Genomic DNA, 17469 nt, shown 5'->3' on the forward strand with positions numbered 1-17469 from the left:
AAGCAAATGATAGCTTCAAACCATTAAGATACAACAGGCTGACTAAATGAATTGGCAGACTATGTACCAACTCTAATTCATGAGGCCGGAATAATATCATACTGCTGAAGTGGATCCCAGAGTTTTTGGAACAACACACAAAATGCACTCTCCGTGTCCATGTTACACTATATGGCAGCAAATATTCTCTCAATTTGGGCTTTCATCCTAACGCCCTCGTGATCAGGTACAGGAATGATCTGGATCAAGTATTACTCAAGGTTCAGTAGCAGCGAGTTAGGTAGAAGAAATGTTTACCTCTTAAAAACAAGCAAAAAGTAAACACGGGCACACGAGGAAACTATTTTCAACTAATCCCTCAGCCCAGAGCTACTTGACCTACCATTTTAATACATCCGCAACATAGAGAAGGCATGGTGCATTAACAGATGCTCCTGTCTCCCATTGGTACTTTGCAACAGATGGGGTATTTTATGAAATGTAGCTTTACAATCAGGTGGAAATCTAAAACCATTAGAGTTTCTCCAATATATAGGGCTATAGTGAAACAATTTAATCTAAGAAAAGTGGTCATGGCTCTGGGAAACAACTGACAAATGTGAAAATTACACTCAAATCTTTCTATCCATTACAAAACCCACTGAATGCCTTCTAAAGGCTTAAGCCATCTATCATTCCTGCTGCCAATGTTTTCAGCTGCTACAGCTTGCTGGACCAGAAAACTAACCTCGGTTTCAGTGGCAGATCAGAGCCTCATAGTTTGGCACGGAGAAAATCTGATGAGATAACGACTCCTCCTCCAGCTGCGGCGTTACACGCCAGCAAAGTGCATCATAAAAATGCTGCGCTAATCCTCCTTAAAATGAAAAAAGGAAACCTTCAGTGTGAAACAGAAGCAAAGGGAAATGAAACAGGGCGGGAATGAGAGTGATGCGGAGTGCCGATGGTGGGGAGAGGAGGAGGAGGATGATGATGACCTCCCCTCTGCTCCGTCAGAACAACCAACAGCAGCTCAGGCCGCACATCAAGAGACAGCCCCGCCCACAGGGGGACAAGAGCAGAGGAGTGTGGAGGAGCAGGTCGGATGGGGGAGGGAGCCATCCTGATCTAGACTCTGCTACGTTATACCCATCAGACACAAAGGAATAGGTCTAATGAGACATAACGGGATGGACTCAATGACACTATTTACAGGCTCGAAAAGAGTTTCACATGCCACCAAGGCCGAGGGCACAAAACACACTGCAAGGTTAAATCCTACTGTCTCGAGGTACTATCAAGGTAGTTTATTTATCATTACACAGCACAAGGTTGTAAAACAAAATGAAAGTTTGCAGTTCCGTCAAGCTACACACATATAATTAAATGCATATTAGAATATGGCAACATAAAATAAAATAACAACACGTTATACAGTTATTTATATACAACCAGAAAACAATTCTGCAGTGCACGTTTTGAATTTGCGTCCATGTGAAAAACATTACACTGATTCACTCTCGGCCATACGTTCTCACCACAGCACCGAGGAATAAATGTCTGGTGAGCTTATTTCACCCATTTACCTTGCACAGTCCAGGAATTGGTCATGTGACAGGCACATGTGGAGCCCACCAAGCACTTGCAATACGACACCGTAATGATCATATACCTCTGGAAATGTTTTCACTGAGGTCCACGGGCTGAATAATACAGCAGTGATTAGAGAGCCGTCTAGTTTCTGGTAACATGATTACATTGTTCCGATACCAATGTCACTAGATTACCTGTAATACAATAAATTAATAACAAACAAATCTTTTCAAAAACAACCGAATAGACGAGTCTTAATTTGACATTGTTACGATGAGGTGGCACAGAAACTGAATTTTATGGACTGGTTAGATGACTCAACATTGCAGGGGGATCAAAGGTCATATAATACTGCAGCAGCAATCGTAGCACATCCAGCCCAGAAGTCAGTAGAAATGCCAAAGAGGAGAGAACAGTGTTACGAAAGGACAGTTCCGTGTTTAAAGGAACAACTTGCCGGACTCAATATAGACTGCCTTCTGAGCAGTGGGAACTTGGGCCATATCCCTGTCATGTTTGCCCATCCAGAGCTCCACTCTGCATTAGTCTCCATCTCCAGAGAGGCCTCAAGCCTCACATTATCCCATCTCCCTTTGGCAAACACCACCATCATCACTCTGTCCCTCCTTTCTCCTAATCCCTCCTTACCATCACTGCATTCAAGTCGACTGGGCTTTTGCACACTGATCTCCAAAAAGAGGATCAACTGAATAACCCTTAATTGTGCATAAGTGTGTACTTGCTACTGCCAAGTTTAATTGCATCTTACTGACTTTAGGGCAGGGTGAAAACTCATCACAAGCTTTCATTTTGTCTTTAAAGTTGCATGGATTTCATTTAAAGTAAACCTACAGACACAAGTTTAAATGTTTACAGACAACCCCATCAAAAAGCTGACCTGGCCTTCACTAAAGATCTTTAATGAGCAAATATAAAACATAGCACAAGCTCCAGAATCAGACCGTTAGAGAGAGGGTGGGGTGCTTGTTCCTCTTAGAATAGTAAAATAATAGCATAGGAAATGTCGGGAAAGCAGACTGCAGTGGGTGCATCAACAAGCCAGAGGTCCATCTCTGGGGCATCTCCCCAGAGACGCATTTCCTGTCTGCTTGATGATCTGTTGACTCCCAACAGATCACCTTATCTTCGTCTGTTTCCTGCAGAAAAAGCAATCCAACACACTGGCACCACAAGACACAAAGGAGAGCCAGCCATCAAGGAGGGTGTGGCACGGTCTGGGACAACCAGGAGGGAAGTGCCACCAGACACTGCCCGCAGTCATCCATCACTCCACTGACACCAGCTGCTGGAGGGCTGTTTTCCCAGTACTAGTTGTCTGAAAATGCCTGCCTGAATGTTGCTACTGATTCAGGAAGAGATAGCAGGTTGATCATCTGCCTAACCTAAAGGAGTTCAGTGCAGAAATGTGACACCTGTGTTTATAAAACTGTTCTCTGCACAGTTCTACAGTGATGTGTCACGTTAGCAGTGTTGAAAACAATTCTTTCATTACATTTGATTAATATCGTGGTAGCTGCATGTTAATGACTCTGCACAACCTTAACGTGTTTGGAACACAAACAATTAGATTCTGAACGCTTGGAACTTATATAAAAACAAAACTACAGCTTGAGTGGTCTATCGTTTAATATGAGCGCTGCTCATGAAATCTTGAGTCATTAGGATGACAATTTCATTTTGTTTTGACTTTCACAGTTTACAACGGGGGCAGGATTTCTAACTTCATCTACCAGGCTATTTATTAAGAATAATAATTTTAGCCGTTTTTCGCTTAACCGGATTTATGATGATATTTTCGTTTAGCTAACCTCACAGCGACGCTTGCTTATTCATCTGTTTAGCGCTCCGGTCAGACACTAACGTTAGCTAATAGCTTCAGCTAACCAGCTAGCATCACCACTCCCTTAGTTGTTGCGAGTTCACCCTGTACAAACTGCCGAGCTGATCATTAATTAACACGGTACCATACGTCCATACAACTTAAATACACGGTTACATACAGGAATAACACACGTATAAAATGAGTTTAGTGAAAAAACACAGCTATTACTTACCGAGAGCTAGGACTGACGGCTAGCTCAGCCCCTTTAAATCCAAAATGTCTCCAGCACAACAAGATTCTCCCAGCAGCCTCTGCGGCGGAGTTGATGTATAGTGACGTCATGTTTTGTTTTCGCTGCTTTTCTTAGGAGCAGAGCCCTTCAAAGCCCTTCTTTAAGGGAGAAAGCATCTTCAAGATTATCTATCTATCTATCTATCGTGGTGTCCACAAACACAAATGTTTAGTCTAATATTTGTAATTATATATTTTTACTTTACGGAACTTTACGGAATATAAAATGGGGTACTGCGCACGTGATAGTAGGTGACGACTTTAACTTTAAGGTTTAATGTTTAACTTTCAAAGATATTTAACTATCCTGTAATAGCTTACAGTCTATGGTAATATCCCATAAATTCCGCCACTGAAAAAAAGAATAAGAGAGAGCAGATAGTGACATCTGGTGGTCAATTTGTGAGCACCAACAGGTAACTGATTCTGCCAGTTCAATCTAATTTAAATTCTCCACACTCTTCTACAAACAATTAATCCAAAATAGATGTCATTTCTCCTTTACCCAGGTAAATATATTTCCTCTTTAGTGTTGTCACAGGAACAGTTTCTTGCCACAAGCCATCACTCTGATGAACAGCTGACTCACATTGTCAGGAACAATTCCTATACAACAACCCAGTAACTCTGTCTCTAATCAGCCACCTATTTACCGGCTTCTCTATTTCAGAGCTGCTCATACTGTATATTGTATATACTGTATACCAAATCCACCAACCTCATGTACATAACACCGCACATAATACTTATTCCAGCATCCTTTGCACTCATCACACTGTGTACATGTGTACACATATGCTTGTATGTGTATGTGCACCTGTATATCACATCCACCTACGACGTGTACATAATAAATAATAATAATAATAATGGTAATAATAATTTACTCCTGCATCCTTTGCACTCTGCTCATTGCACTATTGTCTAAATCTGTATTTTGTTTTTGTTTATAGTGTGCATATGTGTTCTCTATACTGTAGCCTGTGTTTGATTTTATTACCGTATTAACAACACTTATTGTGTTGTTGTATTATTGTATAAGTAAGCACATCGTGAGCATTGTACAATCCAGAGTCAAATTATTTGTATATGTACACATATCTGGCAATAAAGCTGATTCTGATGTTCTGTCTGATGTTTCTAGTATTACATATCTATTTTCATATGATGATGACAAACCAGGACCATGTTGACGTACATACCATGTAAGCTGTTGACATGGGAAGATGGGTATATCATAAATAGTCAACTTTAACTTGTAACTTACAGTTTTTAATAAATAAAGGAGAAAAGGGAGCTCTCAGCGCTGGAGTATACGTCATCAGTGCGCGACGTAGCGTGCAGGACTGAAGGACGCCGAAAAGAAGCTTGAGATGAAATGAGTCAATTATAAAGGTTGGTTTAATGTTACTATTTTATATTGGGTTATTTTGCATATTGGAAGTGACATTAATGGCCAATTTGGCTTAGTTTATTAAAACATAACCCAGAAGGCAGGTCCATTTTTGAGCCGTATTATTTATCTCACTTGGTAGATTCGGGCTAAGCTATTAGCGATAGCACACGTTGACTTGCCATTTGGTAAAGGTTACTCCCCTAACGTTAGGGTGATGACAGTATAGGCACAGTTGAGACAAAAAAAAATACAACAGTAGATACATTGAAACGTAGTAGGTTGTGTTATTTTGTTGACCACTAATGATTTGATTCCTTCAAGCTTAGTTAAAAGTTAGACTGAGTAAGAAGTTGGATAAAAAGCAGGAGAAATATTCTAGACATTATTCAATATAGTAAAGCTAATGTTGTGCGCCATGTAGTGCAAACGCAGATTAATGGAAACCACAAAACTCACATCTGGCAAACTGCCTCTCTTCAGCTCTGTCAGCAGGACGCTGTTATGATGGCGGTTTCGTGTCTAACTCGAGCTCTGCGCTCCCTGACCCTCTCCCAGCCTGCTCTGCTCTCCTCGCAGGTAAGCAGGCTGTCAGTCAAAGTGGAGATCTGAATCGTCACGAAATCACAACTACCGAACAAGCTATGTTGCCCTTTGCGTTAACAGGCAGTTGCCCAGACTAAACTGGGAACCCAGGTGTCCAGTGCAGTCGGACAGTGCAGAGGCTTCCTCACCACAGCCTCTCTGGAGCAGAACAGGACGTTTTGGAAGCAGAGGGAGAAGTACACCATCAGGCCCATAGGAATGAAAAAGACAGGAGGCCGAGATCACTCAGGTAAAGAGTGTGGGCAGAAAAAGAATAAGAGTCTGTGTGTTTACAAGCGAGGCTGGCAAAGGACGAGGCTGAAGTTGGTTTCTAATGTGCAGGATATGTGCTTAGTTTGTTCTTCACAAATAGATTAAAAGCGTACAAATCTCAAACAGGGTTCAAAACGGTCTTTTGGCCTTCAGTGTCAACCAGTGAAGGCCTAACTGGCACGTTTGCAGAAGGTTTTACAATACATCTGGAGTATAGTGATCTGAAAAACTATGAAACTGCCCTTTTCCTGTTTTTACAAATAGAATAAAGGTTCAGAATCTGTCTGTAGGCTGTCAGCGTTACTCTAGTCCAGGTTTGATTAGACTCTGTAAAACAGTGTTTGATATAAACCTGTATTGGATCATATACACCAGTCTTTACAGAGTGAAAAACTGCACTAATAGAATAAAGATTTCACAAATTTTAAACTTTTTTTGATAATGATACATGATGATTGCACATTTAGCAAAAATGCAGAGCATGATGTATTTCAAGCTTCTCAGATGTGAGAGTTTGCTGCTTTCATGGTCTTATATGTTAGAAAACTTATTATCTTTGGGTTGTGGACTGCTGGTTGGACAAAACAGGTAATTTGAAGATTTTACTTTGGGCTATAAGCCATTGTGATGGACCATTTTCTCACACTTTACAGACAGAAAGAGCTGCTCATCTTTCTTTCTGCCACACAGGAAGGATACGGACACATGGCATTGGCGGTGGCCATAAACAGAAATACCGGTGGATAGACTTTCAGCGCCTGCGCTATGAACCAAACAAAGAGGACCAGCCCTTTGAAGAGAAGGTTGTTGAAGTGCGATACGACCCATGCAGGTCAGATCACCTTTCATCACACTTTGATGAACATATATACTAAAGGTTATGAACATAGAGTTGGTTGTCACAATCTGTGCTGTCTACACAGGTCTGCTGACATTGCCCTGGTAGCTGGAGGCAACCGGAAAAGATGGATTATAGCTACAGAGAACATGCAGGCTGGAGATGTCATTAAAACATCTGGAGTGATTGGACGCATGGCAGGTATAAGATCCACTCTGGGTCGTCACCCTCCAAACATTCACTCAAGATGATGGAAGTAAAGATTCGGTAGATTTTGGACTATCTGCATTTAATGCGATGTTAGTCAGCGTCCTTTTTGTTTTTACTGTGCAGTCTCAGCCAATGAGGGTGATGCTTTCCCACTGGGAGCCCTTCCTGTGGGGACACTGGTAAACAACCTAGAGATACTACCAGGGAAGGGATCAGAGTACATTCGTGCTGCAGGTGATTTATTATTTTCATGTTTGTACTTTATTTCCTAAATGCTTGTTTGCATTAAAAAGCTTTTTTTGTATTTGTGTGTATGTACAGTCAGGGCTGCAGCTGCTGATAACTTTCAATGCTGATTGAATATTTTCTTTAAAACATGAGCTCAAAACTCAGATATTCAACTAATTGATTCCGCAGTATATTGTGAGTTAATACTGTAATGCATTACTTACTGACGCATAGATGTACATTCACCTTTATATGTAAATCTGACGGTGAATAAATGATTTGATAATTATATACTTGCATTAAGATCTGTTCTGTCCCTGAGTATCCTTGGGACAGCTTCTTCCGCTAGAGATTGTTTGATGTTATCTGAATGCCTTGTGCATTTTGAACAAGGTAATGGCTGATGCAAAATGTGGTTGCTCGTAATAATTCCTAAACTGAATGTTGCGGTTAATTTGGTTTTCAGGTACAAGTGGTGTTTTGCTCCGTAAAGTAAATGGAACAGCGATCATTCAGCTTCCTTCCAAGCAGCAGGTTCAGGTGAGGATATCTGGATTAACATTTCACCTGCCACGTTCAAACCATAATCTGCTCTGAACTGAATGTTGTCATCTTGACACTCACACACAGGTACTGGAGACCTGCATGGTAACGGTGGGACGCGTGTCCAACATTGACCACAACAAACGGATCATTGGCAAAGCTGGTCGCAATCGCTGGCTTGGCATTCGCCCCTCGAGCGGCTTGTGGCAGAGAAAGGGAGGGTGGGCAGGACGCAAGATTAAACCGCTCCCTCCGATGAAGAGTTACGTCAACCTGCCCTCAATCTCTGCTAAATAACACAAGTCTGGACGTGTTTGGGACTGGAGATTGCTGTATCTTGCTTATAATCATCTCGTATTATTATTTTTGGTTCTCACGATGAAAACAAATCAATTGTTCGGAGAGAATACATGAATAAAGACAAGCCCTTTGTACAGAAGATTAAAAATTTTATTAAACACAACTGCTTGTGAGAGCATGGAAAGAAACAAAACAATATAAAATTCCAAAACATATTTACATCTATAGTAAAACATGCAGAGTAACCCATATTTTTAGTGGTAAATTTAAAAATACTGTCATGTCATTTAAAATAGGTTTGTGCAAAGACACTGGGTGGCATTTCAAGTCACAGGAGCAATAAGATGGCATGTTGTCATTGCAATTTGACCATTAATGAGAAACATTAACACTGATGTTAAGAGTAAATTTTTTGCAGTGCTAAATAATGGTGACAAAGTGAGCATGCCTGCTTATTGGTCCAGTCTTGTAAAACACCCCCATGCTACCTCTAGAGTTAGGGCAAAAAAAAAAACTTGAGGTCAAATACATTAATATAGACTTGTCATTATGCCTGTTTAGTATCTAAAAGGCTAACTCACATGACAAATTCCCTCAAACAACTCTGCCCTGGCTAACACTTCACAGCCCGGGTTTACAAATACGTAAGAGCCAGTTCTCCCAACTAAAAGAAGATAGTGAACCCTTCAAAAAGCAGGAGAAAAGAAAACTTGACTGTATAGTCACAGGCAGACACGTATGGTGGCAGCTGCAAAATAAGCTTTTCAACATCAAGTGGCATAACATTAAGTAACAGACAACCATGATGGTTTGTCACAGGGACCTCACAGGGCGCTTAAACCCATCAACATGAACATCCCTATGAAAAGGGGTCATTTTGAAATAATAAAAAAACACCCTCAAAGAACAGCCTTCTTTTGAAGATAGGTAGTGGTTTACATTTCAAATATAACACCTAACGCTTCATCTCAAAGAGTGTCCCAATTTGAGCTAAAATGTGTTTAAAACCACATGAAAGTGCATTACAAAGTGAGGGAAATTTATGAGAAATGACATACCTAGTAGTGTTTGCATTGTACAAGTCAACTTTGTAGTTATGAGCTCTTGAAATATATTTGGCATTTATGTCATGAAGTAAAGGTAAGCTATTTGTGCTTTCAATTTAGTGAAGGGGATTTGCAATTCACAATAATATATCTTGTATATATTTATATACAATACTAAAAAAAAGCCAGCCTATCAAAGCTTGTAAGTCTTCACTTTATAAAAAAAGCAACAACAAACTCATACAGAAGGCCCTTTGTCCAAAGGTTTCCTATTGCAAAAGTTTCACGTGACACCATTCAGGGAGTACCATCGAACATATAGCACACCTACACAGACACACATAGGCAGTGACTTGGACACCTGGCAAGACTCCATGCGCTTTTCATCCTATTTTAAAAGCAATTCATTGCTTGCATTTGACACTACTGTCAAAACATGTTTCAAGTCAGACCAACTCACGTTATTTTCCCAGAACAGGCCTACACAATACTAAATGCTCAGTATGTTTTAGGTTAGGTACTACCTGCACATCCAGCCACAGGAAGCTGTATTAAAAGGACACAACGGTAATTGCTTGGTTTGGATGTGCACACGTCTTGTAAATGCTTACTGGGTTTACATTTGGCCAAATGTGGAGCAAAAACTGGTAACTGGCCCCGGTAGCTCACCTGGTAGTGCGCACACCATGTATCAAGGCCCTTACTGTAATGGCCCGGGTTTGAGTCCCCCCCCATCAGCGGGGGAAAAATGTAACCACTACTTAATCTTAATACTGATCTCCACAGGGACCACAAATGCTTTAAAATGTACGACTATAGTTTTCAGTTTAACATACTATGAAGTTTAGCCAAGACCTGTACTGTAAAACATTGGCACATCACTGCACATCTGGACAAATCCAGAGTTTGCGTAGTTACTGCAGGTCTGTGAGATGTCCTCTCAGGTAAGCCAGTTCATCAAACTGAACGCGCAGCGGCCATGTTTACCAAATAAATGCTCTTAAAACCTAAAATTACTCCAAGAAAGCCCAGGAACAACACAGGTGGAAAATCCAGCTTGGAAACTGGAAAAACAATTCAGGACCTTGAAACAATAAGACAGTTCATACAGTCACGACTTAATTTGGCATTCAGCTGTTGATAGTTGAAATATGTTTTGTGTGTCATGTTACATTGCTTCTAAGTGGATGTTACTGTACAGAGTGATTGTACACTAACACCAATACAAAATCTTCAGCACTTACAATAACAGACTGATTTGATGAACTGCTTACGTGTTACAAATGCGTCATAGCTACATTCATTATAGCTACCTTCAAAAAATACCTTGCTTGAGTTGTTTTTTTTTTTGATTTGCTTTAGGTGCACAGTGTGCTTAAAAGCAACAAGGCAAACAAGCACTTTATGTTCCTTTCTAGAGAAATTAACTTTTTGAGAAAGTAAAGGGACGAGTAAGAAAACTGAGCACTGAGAGAAGGATTCCATCTAGATTCACAGCAATATTCCAACTGTCAACAACAAACACAAACACGGTCTCAAACAACCTCACACACGCCACTGCACATCACCATCACACTCTTCCATTGTCTAGAGAGTAACAATAAATGTAGGATTTCACAGAAATAATAAAATGTTAACAAAAACAAAGTGCAAACACAGCTGCCATTATCGAAATGTGGCAAATTGTCAAAAAACCTCAAAATACCTCCAAGGCGGTAGCACAAATCTTACAAAATAGTACTTGTTCTTTTTGTAGTGTGTAAAAAAAACAACAACAACACCCAACAACATCAAAAACATCAAATTGACAACATGAAATTTGTGTATGGAACACTTTGTTGTGAGTCAGTAAGATTTCCACAGGAAAACTATTACTGCCGGGAGCCTGTTGGCTTTTCCTCTAATTCTCTGTAGCCTCTCAGTGAGACAAGTGCAGCGGAGAGTCTGGTGGCGGTTGAGTGGATGGTGGCCAGGGTCACACAGGCTTAGTGTAACCAAAGATTCCCACCGGGAAGTGCTTGACGTGTGTTGGCCACTGGGCGGCGAGCTGGAAAAACTTCACATCATTCCACTCCACGCCATCAATAGTGACTAAAGACAAAAGAGGATCATAGTTAAATGCACAAATAAATTATTTATACGTTAGAAAATTCATAGTGCTTCTGCTGTCACAGCTGACAGTTGTTACAGAGCAGACTATTCTTTGTTACGGTGATGGTTAGTATTTAATATTGAGGAAGGTCCTGACATCAACACCAGGTGTCAGTATAGCGTCAGCTGTGGGTTTGTGTCTACACGTCAGCCTCACCTCTCAGCATCGTGTGCTGGTGCTTGGCTGTGCAGATCAACCTGCTGATACCATCAATCACTTGGCTCTTAGAGTCCAGCTCTTTCTCCTTGGGCTTCTTGCTGAGAAATATCACTGGAAAGGGAAAGTGTGAGTGAGGCATTAAAAAAAAAACAACACATTTTCTATTTACATAAAGGGGAACACCACCGATTTTACAAATGAAAAAATGAAAGTGTGTTTACAGGTTTTGGGGGCATACTGCTGCATATGTGAAAAAAAGTTGGGTAAAGCCTTTTGTGGCTCCTGAGGGAGCTGTGCGAAGTATGATGAACTTGAGGCAGCGTCAGTTGGGGCTGAAGAAGTTTGAAAATAAAAATAGAAATCTGTGGTGTGGAATTGAGCTTACCAGACCGCTGCAGCACACTCCTCATCTCTCATTGATGCTAGCGGCTCAGGGTTACGTAAGCAACTACTAACGTAACACACCTAAACATAGTGTATGACTGAGTTGGATTGTGGGTATTGTAGGCGCCAGGTTTTGACAAGAAAGAAGAAAAAAAAAGACGGCATCTCTGCTCCATCGATTTGTGTCGATCTAGAGTCCGACAATGTTATAGGAGTGCAATGCTAAATCGATGGAGTACTCTTTTAACCCTTCTCCAGTATAAAAAATATTTTTCCCAACTCATCTGTCTTGTGCATGGACAATTTTAGAACCAGAAAGATTTTTTTGGTCATTGAGGCAAAGAGCAGAGCAGAAAACAGGCAAATGTAATCTGGCTACATTTGCTTTAATTATTCATGTTATGGTTACACATAAATCTATCAATGTGTTGTGATTACTACGTACAATGTTTTCATTTACTTTGATATTCTTTGTGGGTGTGTCTTATATTTTCCAAAGCGTACCTTTCTTGTTCTTCTCCTTGGTGACTACAGTCATGGCCATGCTGGGTGGAGGGGTGAGTTCCCCTCCACAAGGCAGGCGGCTGACTTGCAGTGAACGGAAGTTACTCTTCAGGGTGTTCTTCAGTCCCACGTCTCTCTTCTCACCTTCTTTCTTCTTCTCTGAGCCTTGCCACGTCCAGTAGTCCACCTGGAGCCCCATCACTTCACTGCCCGAACACGGAGAACTACAAAGGAAAACAGGCAAAGTCAGAAACACTACAGAGAAACTTAAAACACAGCTCACAGTGAGAAAGAAAAAAAAAAAAGATGTGTGTTGCTGATCATTATGTGTGAGCGTCTTGTTGTACCCAGCTCCAGAAAGGGCGGTGGACACAGAGGGAGACTGTGGGGGGGTGCCTCCGATCTCCTTCCCATACGGACCGGCCGATGGGGGCGTTGGAGAGGACAGGATGCTTGTGTTGACCCCCATCGCATCATCTGAGTCCACTGCAAGTTGAGGGGGGGGAAACAGTCTCATACAAAAAACTTCTAAGTAAATTTAAACTCAAACATGAGTATTGTTTGCTTGTGTGGAAATATATCCGTTCTAGGCATAACCAAGCATATGGAAGCAAATAAATTAAACAATATTATGGTTTCTGGGTCATTTTCTTCTTTCCTGACCTGGATCTGTATCCAGCGAGTGACATCTGTGTTTTTGTTAGATTTCTGTCTCAGCATATAGAATCAACAGTAAAAGGTTAAACACACTAACCTGACCAAATACTACCACACATTATAAAAAAGTGCCCTTCCTTACCTGAAGTTGAGAGGCTTTGCTCCACAATCCCAACTTTCACAACCTGCAAGAAGAAAAAAAAAAAAAAAAAGGTTTCAGTGTGAAACTATATCAAACAAAGAATGAATTAACAATGGCACCTTTGCATATGACCAAATAAATAATTCTTACCCCAATAAATGGCACAAATTTCTGACAGGAGTCCTCATCAGGGCTGTAAACAGAGAGAGAGTAAAGAGGCTGTGAGTATGACCAGAGGTGGGGTTGTAACATTAACACTCCAGAAGTGCACATGAACACTCAATGGTCCTGGAGGGAAGATGGCTGTGGCATGGCCTGCACCATGTCCATCGCAGCAGAAATGGCACATGACTGGCTTGGGTGGAATGGGGTCATCTAGGGGTCACGTTACAATGAGATGAATGAGAGGACTGCTCCTTACAACCAAAATTATTTGCCAGTACTCGGATAAGAGAGAGATTTTTTATACATGGGGACGAAAAGTGATAGTTTGGGCCCAGCCGTAGTAGCCGTGTGGCTACTTTATACTACCGGTTCAATGATACATGCTTATACAGAGATGGGGCAAAAAACAGAACGGCTGTTATGGTCAATTCAAATATAAAACACGCGCAGGCCACAACGACAGATTCAAAGGAGCAAAAATGCAGCCAATGATCTGGCAGGGAAGAGCTGCGGTAGTGTTATCTCTCTGCAAATGTCCTTCAAGATGTGGCAACCAATAGTGCAACTCCTAAACTAGCCGGGGATTCTTTCCCAGTCTTTCATGATCCTGCAAAATAGATTGCACCCACAACAAACAACGGGAGGATGAGGGGCTGGAGCCAGTTCAAGTGCAGATACAGGACCGCAATCCCCAACAATCGTACCACCTTATCCGTCAGTGCTGAATTATATAACTATACTTTAGTGATGTTACATATTGCAAGGTACGGATTTAGTAAAACATCATCACTGCACAAAACTCACCAGAACTGAAGCACAGCAGCTGTTCATAAATCCATGATTACCTTTGTGTGTCAAGTCCTTCTTAAGTTCTTAGTAACAACTAGCTAGTTTCAACCTAGTGATTTACTAAATGTGATTGCACCATAAAATTAAGAAATCTTAGCAAGTAAAGACCTTAGTAATGTGTGAGTGGATGTATGAGCCAGAAAACAATTCCACGTTGTGAATATTTGGGCTTGTTTTAAAGGTTGTTAGGCAAATCTTCACAGCAACAAAACAGAGGATAGAGTAAGAATCAAAGTCACACAGAACCAAAGACACGGGACAGAGTGCAGGACTGAAGTTACAGTGAGTATCGAGTGTGAAAAGGGAAATGTTAAGACACAGCAAGGATTCTCAAGCCAAATGGAGGAGAGAAAACGAGAAAGTCAAAACAAGAGTTGAATTCGATACCTGATGTAAAAATCAAAATACAAACTCCTTTTCCTTGAATGCAAATCAAAGGGGAAAGGGGGAAGAAGGAATGCGACAGTGTTAAAACTGCGAGGTGTATTTAGTACCTTCTGACCAATAGGAAGTCACTCTTACAAAGAGGGGAAGGGTTTGGTCAGACCTCAGAAAGGAAACAAACGCACACAGAAATGCAACAGGCTGTCTGCTGTGTTTGTGAGACAACTGGGCCGATGTTGGCCTTTGCAGAAGCAGAGGCCAGCGCTTAAATAAGTCAGCCATAAGCCTTTTTATGTGAACAGTAAACTTGAAATTATCATCACACATCACAGCTACTTGTATCTGTGTGTTTAATTTATGTGCCTTCTTGCATGCATATGCATTTAAACATCTTCCTCATGCTGTTTAACTGATGATCAGTCATAGCTATATTTTTTCTGGGAACAATTGTTAATGAGAAAATACTAAACATTAATATCAGTCAGAGATCATTCCAACACAGGCATGCTTCAAAACATACATGCATACACTCAAAAATGTGTGCGCAAACCTAAATAATCAAAGTCGCTTTACCTCTTCTGTTTGTAGGTGAGCATGGCTTCTGAGATGGGGAACTGGTGAGACACGTTGGCACCAGCCAGATACTGAACGACTCGTCCTGCTACATCTATGTTATCTGCAGGGAGCAGAGATCAGGGAGGGAGAGCAGGTTGTTAACAACGTGCCTCTGCTGTTTCACGTCTGACTAACAAGCTGTGAGACAACTGACGCAGAATGCAAATTTTCTGATACAGCAGATTGCTAGAAGACTGTGCATCAATAATTTTCATTCCACTGAGTTAAGGAGACTGGGGGGGGAGGGCCTTAAAATGTGGAAACAGGCAGATTATGAATGTCAGTTCAAATGATTTTGTCGTCTCGCTGCAGTTTAAACTAATTCTCCTTGTGAAAAAAAAAAACACTCAGCCACTCCTATCCAAACACTAGCATTTATGTTGTGATGACAGCTAATGTCATGGATAAAAGAATTAAGTAACAAGATGGAGGACCCAGTACTTTATCTGTTATTTTTGTCTTGGAATCCCTTTTGAGATGATTTAAAGAATGATTTAAATTGGGTGAATTAATAGGTGGGGATGGTTGAGAATTATCAGGCTTTCCTATGCAGAGCAAGTGAGAATTGAGGAAGAGGATGGGAACTGAAACTTAAATGTGGACGTGCTTGTGAGCAAACAAGTGTATGACTTACAAACTGCAAGTGTGTGTAAAAATGAATTCAGATCTACTAGAACGAAGCTTTAATTCTACAAAATAGTCCTAAATTAAACGGATTAACAATTGCTTTGTTTCTGCCCCTTGGATTAATCCTACATTTGATTATTTGACTAGCATTAAATATATTGGTTGTAATTGGCGATTGGCAATTTAAAGCAAAAACCCTAAGTAATACATAGAACGTGAGGAAAAAAATTCAATGACAGGATGTATGAACTCATGACTATGTATGTTTTTGACCAAGAAATTACTTTTTCAATATTATAATCAATTTTGACAACCACTGGGGTAAATATCTGAGTCAGAGTTCTGTCAGCCAGGTGGTCTTAAACAGCAGACAGTTTACAGGAAGGAGTAGAAATGCCATGATGTAAAGCCATTCGCTTCATTGCAGCAGGCTTTAGCTGTCTTTTGCAATCGGATGAAATCTATTCTTCCCATCCATCAGCCCCTGACCCATCCTATGACCCCATTTCTTTCCCTTTCAAGTTGGATGAACATTAGACACGCAGACTTGCTTTGTAGCCCGCGTACCAGAGCTGTGCATCCTACCTGAGGCGGGCCGTTCCGTCCTGCAGAACAGCTCCCTCCATGCAGTGTCCATAAAGATGCTGTTGAACCTGCTGTCAAACGAGGCCACATACTTTGCCAGGGGATGAGAGCCTGTGGAGAAGAAAACTTTACGTATAAAACAATGCTAAAAACTACGCAGCATGTTAGGCTGGCACTTGTACTAATCCTGGAGGACGTACCTATGGGGATCACCAGGAAGCGTATGTAACTGAGCCAGTCAGGTGTCTTGTTGGCCAGCTGCTCCACAAAGAACCTCAGGATTGTGCTGAGGTAACTCTGGTCGCCCGCCACCGCCACCTTCATCGTCGGTGGTGTCTGTGCGTTGCAGTTACAGCTGCAAGGGTTAAGATAAGGAGACAAGGAATGAGTAATTAAGAGAAAGTGTTCCAAGCCATGATGTGGGTCAGAGTGTATGAGAATCTGAAAGGGAAGATTTATATCTCAACAGGGTTTCTCCTGGTGTAAAACCAGTCTTACCTTTTTGAGAGCCAAATTACGTCACAAACATGTTATAATTTGCAATACCGGGTACTTGCAAGTATCTGCAAGTCTTTCTCAAGTTAAACCAAATATTGCAGCAGCTTTAAGATCCAAACACTACAGTGTAAACGCTAACCCAATTTTATCTTTAAAATGAGTCTGAAAATGTCAAAAAAGGACTTTTTGCTCACTTTAAATACACGAAACAAAAAAAAGACATTAAACCCAAAAAATTACTTTTACAAGTTTTACAAAGATGTTTTAAATTAAAAAAATCTTATAAGTGATTACGTAGTGTAAGATATTTAAGTCGTTTTAAAGACTGCCTTGGGGACTTTGTCGCTAAATGCTTCAGGACAGACATTAAAAGGTTCATGAAGTAATATTATGTTAGACTTTTTAAAACCTACATATATTACTATTTACTCTCAGTGACAACATTGGACAAAAACATGCAGCCAGCTAAAGCAGCGACAGCACTGAGCGAGCATGTTAACATCAGAGACGTGCATGGCTCTACATGACACGGCCGCACCTGGAGTAAAACTGAGGAGCATGTGTGTAAAGAGTGGAAAAGTTGCAGTTCAGCTGGATTAAACAGAAAACAGGTTTTTACAGAAGCA

At 40.9% G+C, this 17469-nt stretch overlaps 2 protein-coding genes across 3 annotated transcripts in view; one reads left to right on the forward strand and one right to left on the reverse strand.

The window, feature by feature from the left end:
• Window positions 1-5017: 5017 nt before the first annotated feature.
• mrpl2 (mitochondrial ribosomal protein L2) lies at window positions 5018-8215 on the forward strand. Its single transcript, XM_038737137.1, has 8 exons — window positions 5018-5101; window positions 5583-5678; window positions 5766-5934; window positions 6648-6789; window positions 6881-6996; window positions 7129-7239; window positions 7700-7773; window positions 7864-8215. Exons 2-8 carry the CDS (start codon window positions 5604-5606, stop codon window positions 8071-8073), a joined length of 897 nt encoding a protein of 298 aa, XP_038593065.1. The 5' UTR covers window positions 5018-5101; window positions 5583-5603; the 3' UTR covers window positions 8074-8215.
• A 158-nt stretch (window positions 8216-8373) lies between these two features.
• Window positions 8374-17469, reverse strand: part of zmp:0000000755 (phosphofurin acidic cluster sorting protein 2) — a 47392-nt gene continuing 38296 nt past the window's right edge. The window contains exons 16-25 of one of the 2 annotated variants that reach the window (XM_038737135.1): window positions 16546-16700; window positions 16346-16456; window positions 15092-15194; window positions 14522-14554; window positions 13271-13313; window positions 13121-13163; window positions 12669-12807; window positions 12322-12545; window positions 11431-11544; window positions 8374-11213 (exon numbers count right to left, since the gene is read on the reverse strand). In XM_038737135.1, the coding sequence (XP_038593063.1) occupies window positions 11098-11213; window positions 11431-11544; window positions 12322-12545; window positions 12669-12807; window positions 13121-13163; window positions 13271-13313; window positions 14522-14554; window positions 15092-15194; window positions 16346-16456; window positions 16546-16700 (1081 nt within the window). In that variant the 3' untranslated portion in view covers window positions 8374-11097. The remainder of the gene's footprint in view (window positions 11214-11430; window positions 11545-12321; window positions 12546-12668; window positions 12808-13120; window positions 13164-13270; window positions 13314-14521; window positions 14555-15091; window positions 15195-16345; window positions 16457-16545; window positions 16701-17469) is intronic. The other variant, XM_038737136.1, reaches the window with a different exon arrangement.

This window comes from Micropterus salmoides, unplaced genomic scaffold, assembly GCF_014851395.1.
Source record: "Micropterus salmoides isolate LMB-PRFRI ecotype aquatic unplaced genomic scaffold, ASM1485139v1 Ms_hic_scaffold_22, whole genome shotgun sequence".
NCBI lineage: Eukaryota > Metazoa > Chordata > Actinopteri > Centrarchiformes > Centrarchidae > Micropterus > Micropterus salmoides.

Bases quoted from the DNA above. Each gene is read 5' to 3' on its own strand.
- mrpl2 (XM_038737137.1), top strand. From the start codon at position 5,604: ATGATGGCGGTTTCGTGTCTAACTCGAGCTCTGCGCTCCCTGACCCTC. The intron at 6,790-6,880 runs GTCAGATCACCT...CTGTCTACACAG, and splicing joins GTGCGATACGACCCATGCAG to GTCTGCTGACATTGCCCTGG. The intron at 6,997-7,128 runs GTATAAGATCCA...TTTACTGTGCAG, and splicing joins AGTGATTGGACGCATGGCAG to TCTCAGCCAATGAGGGTGAT.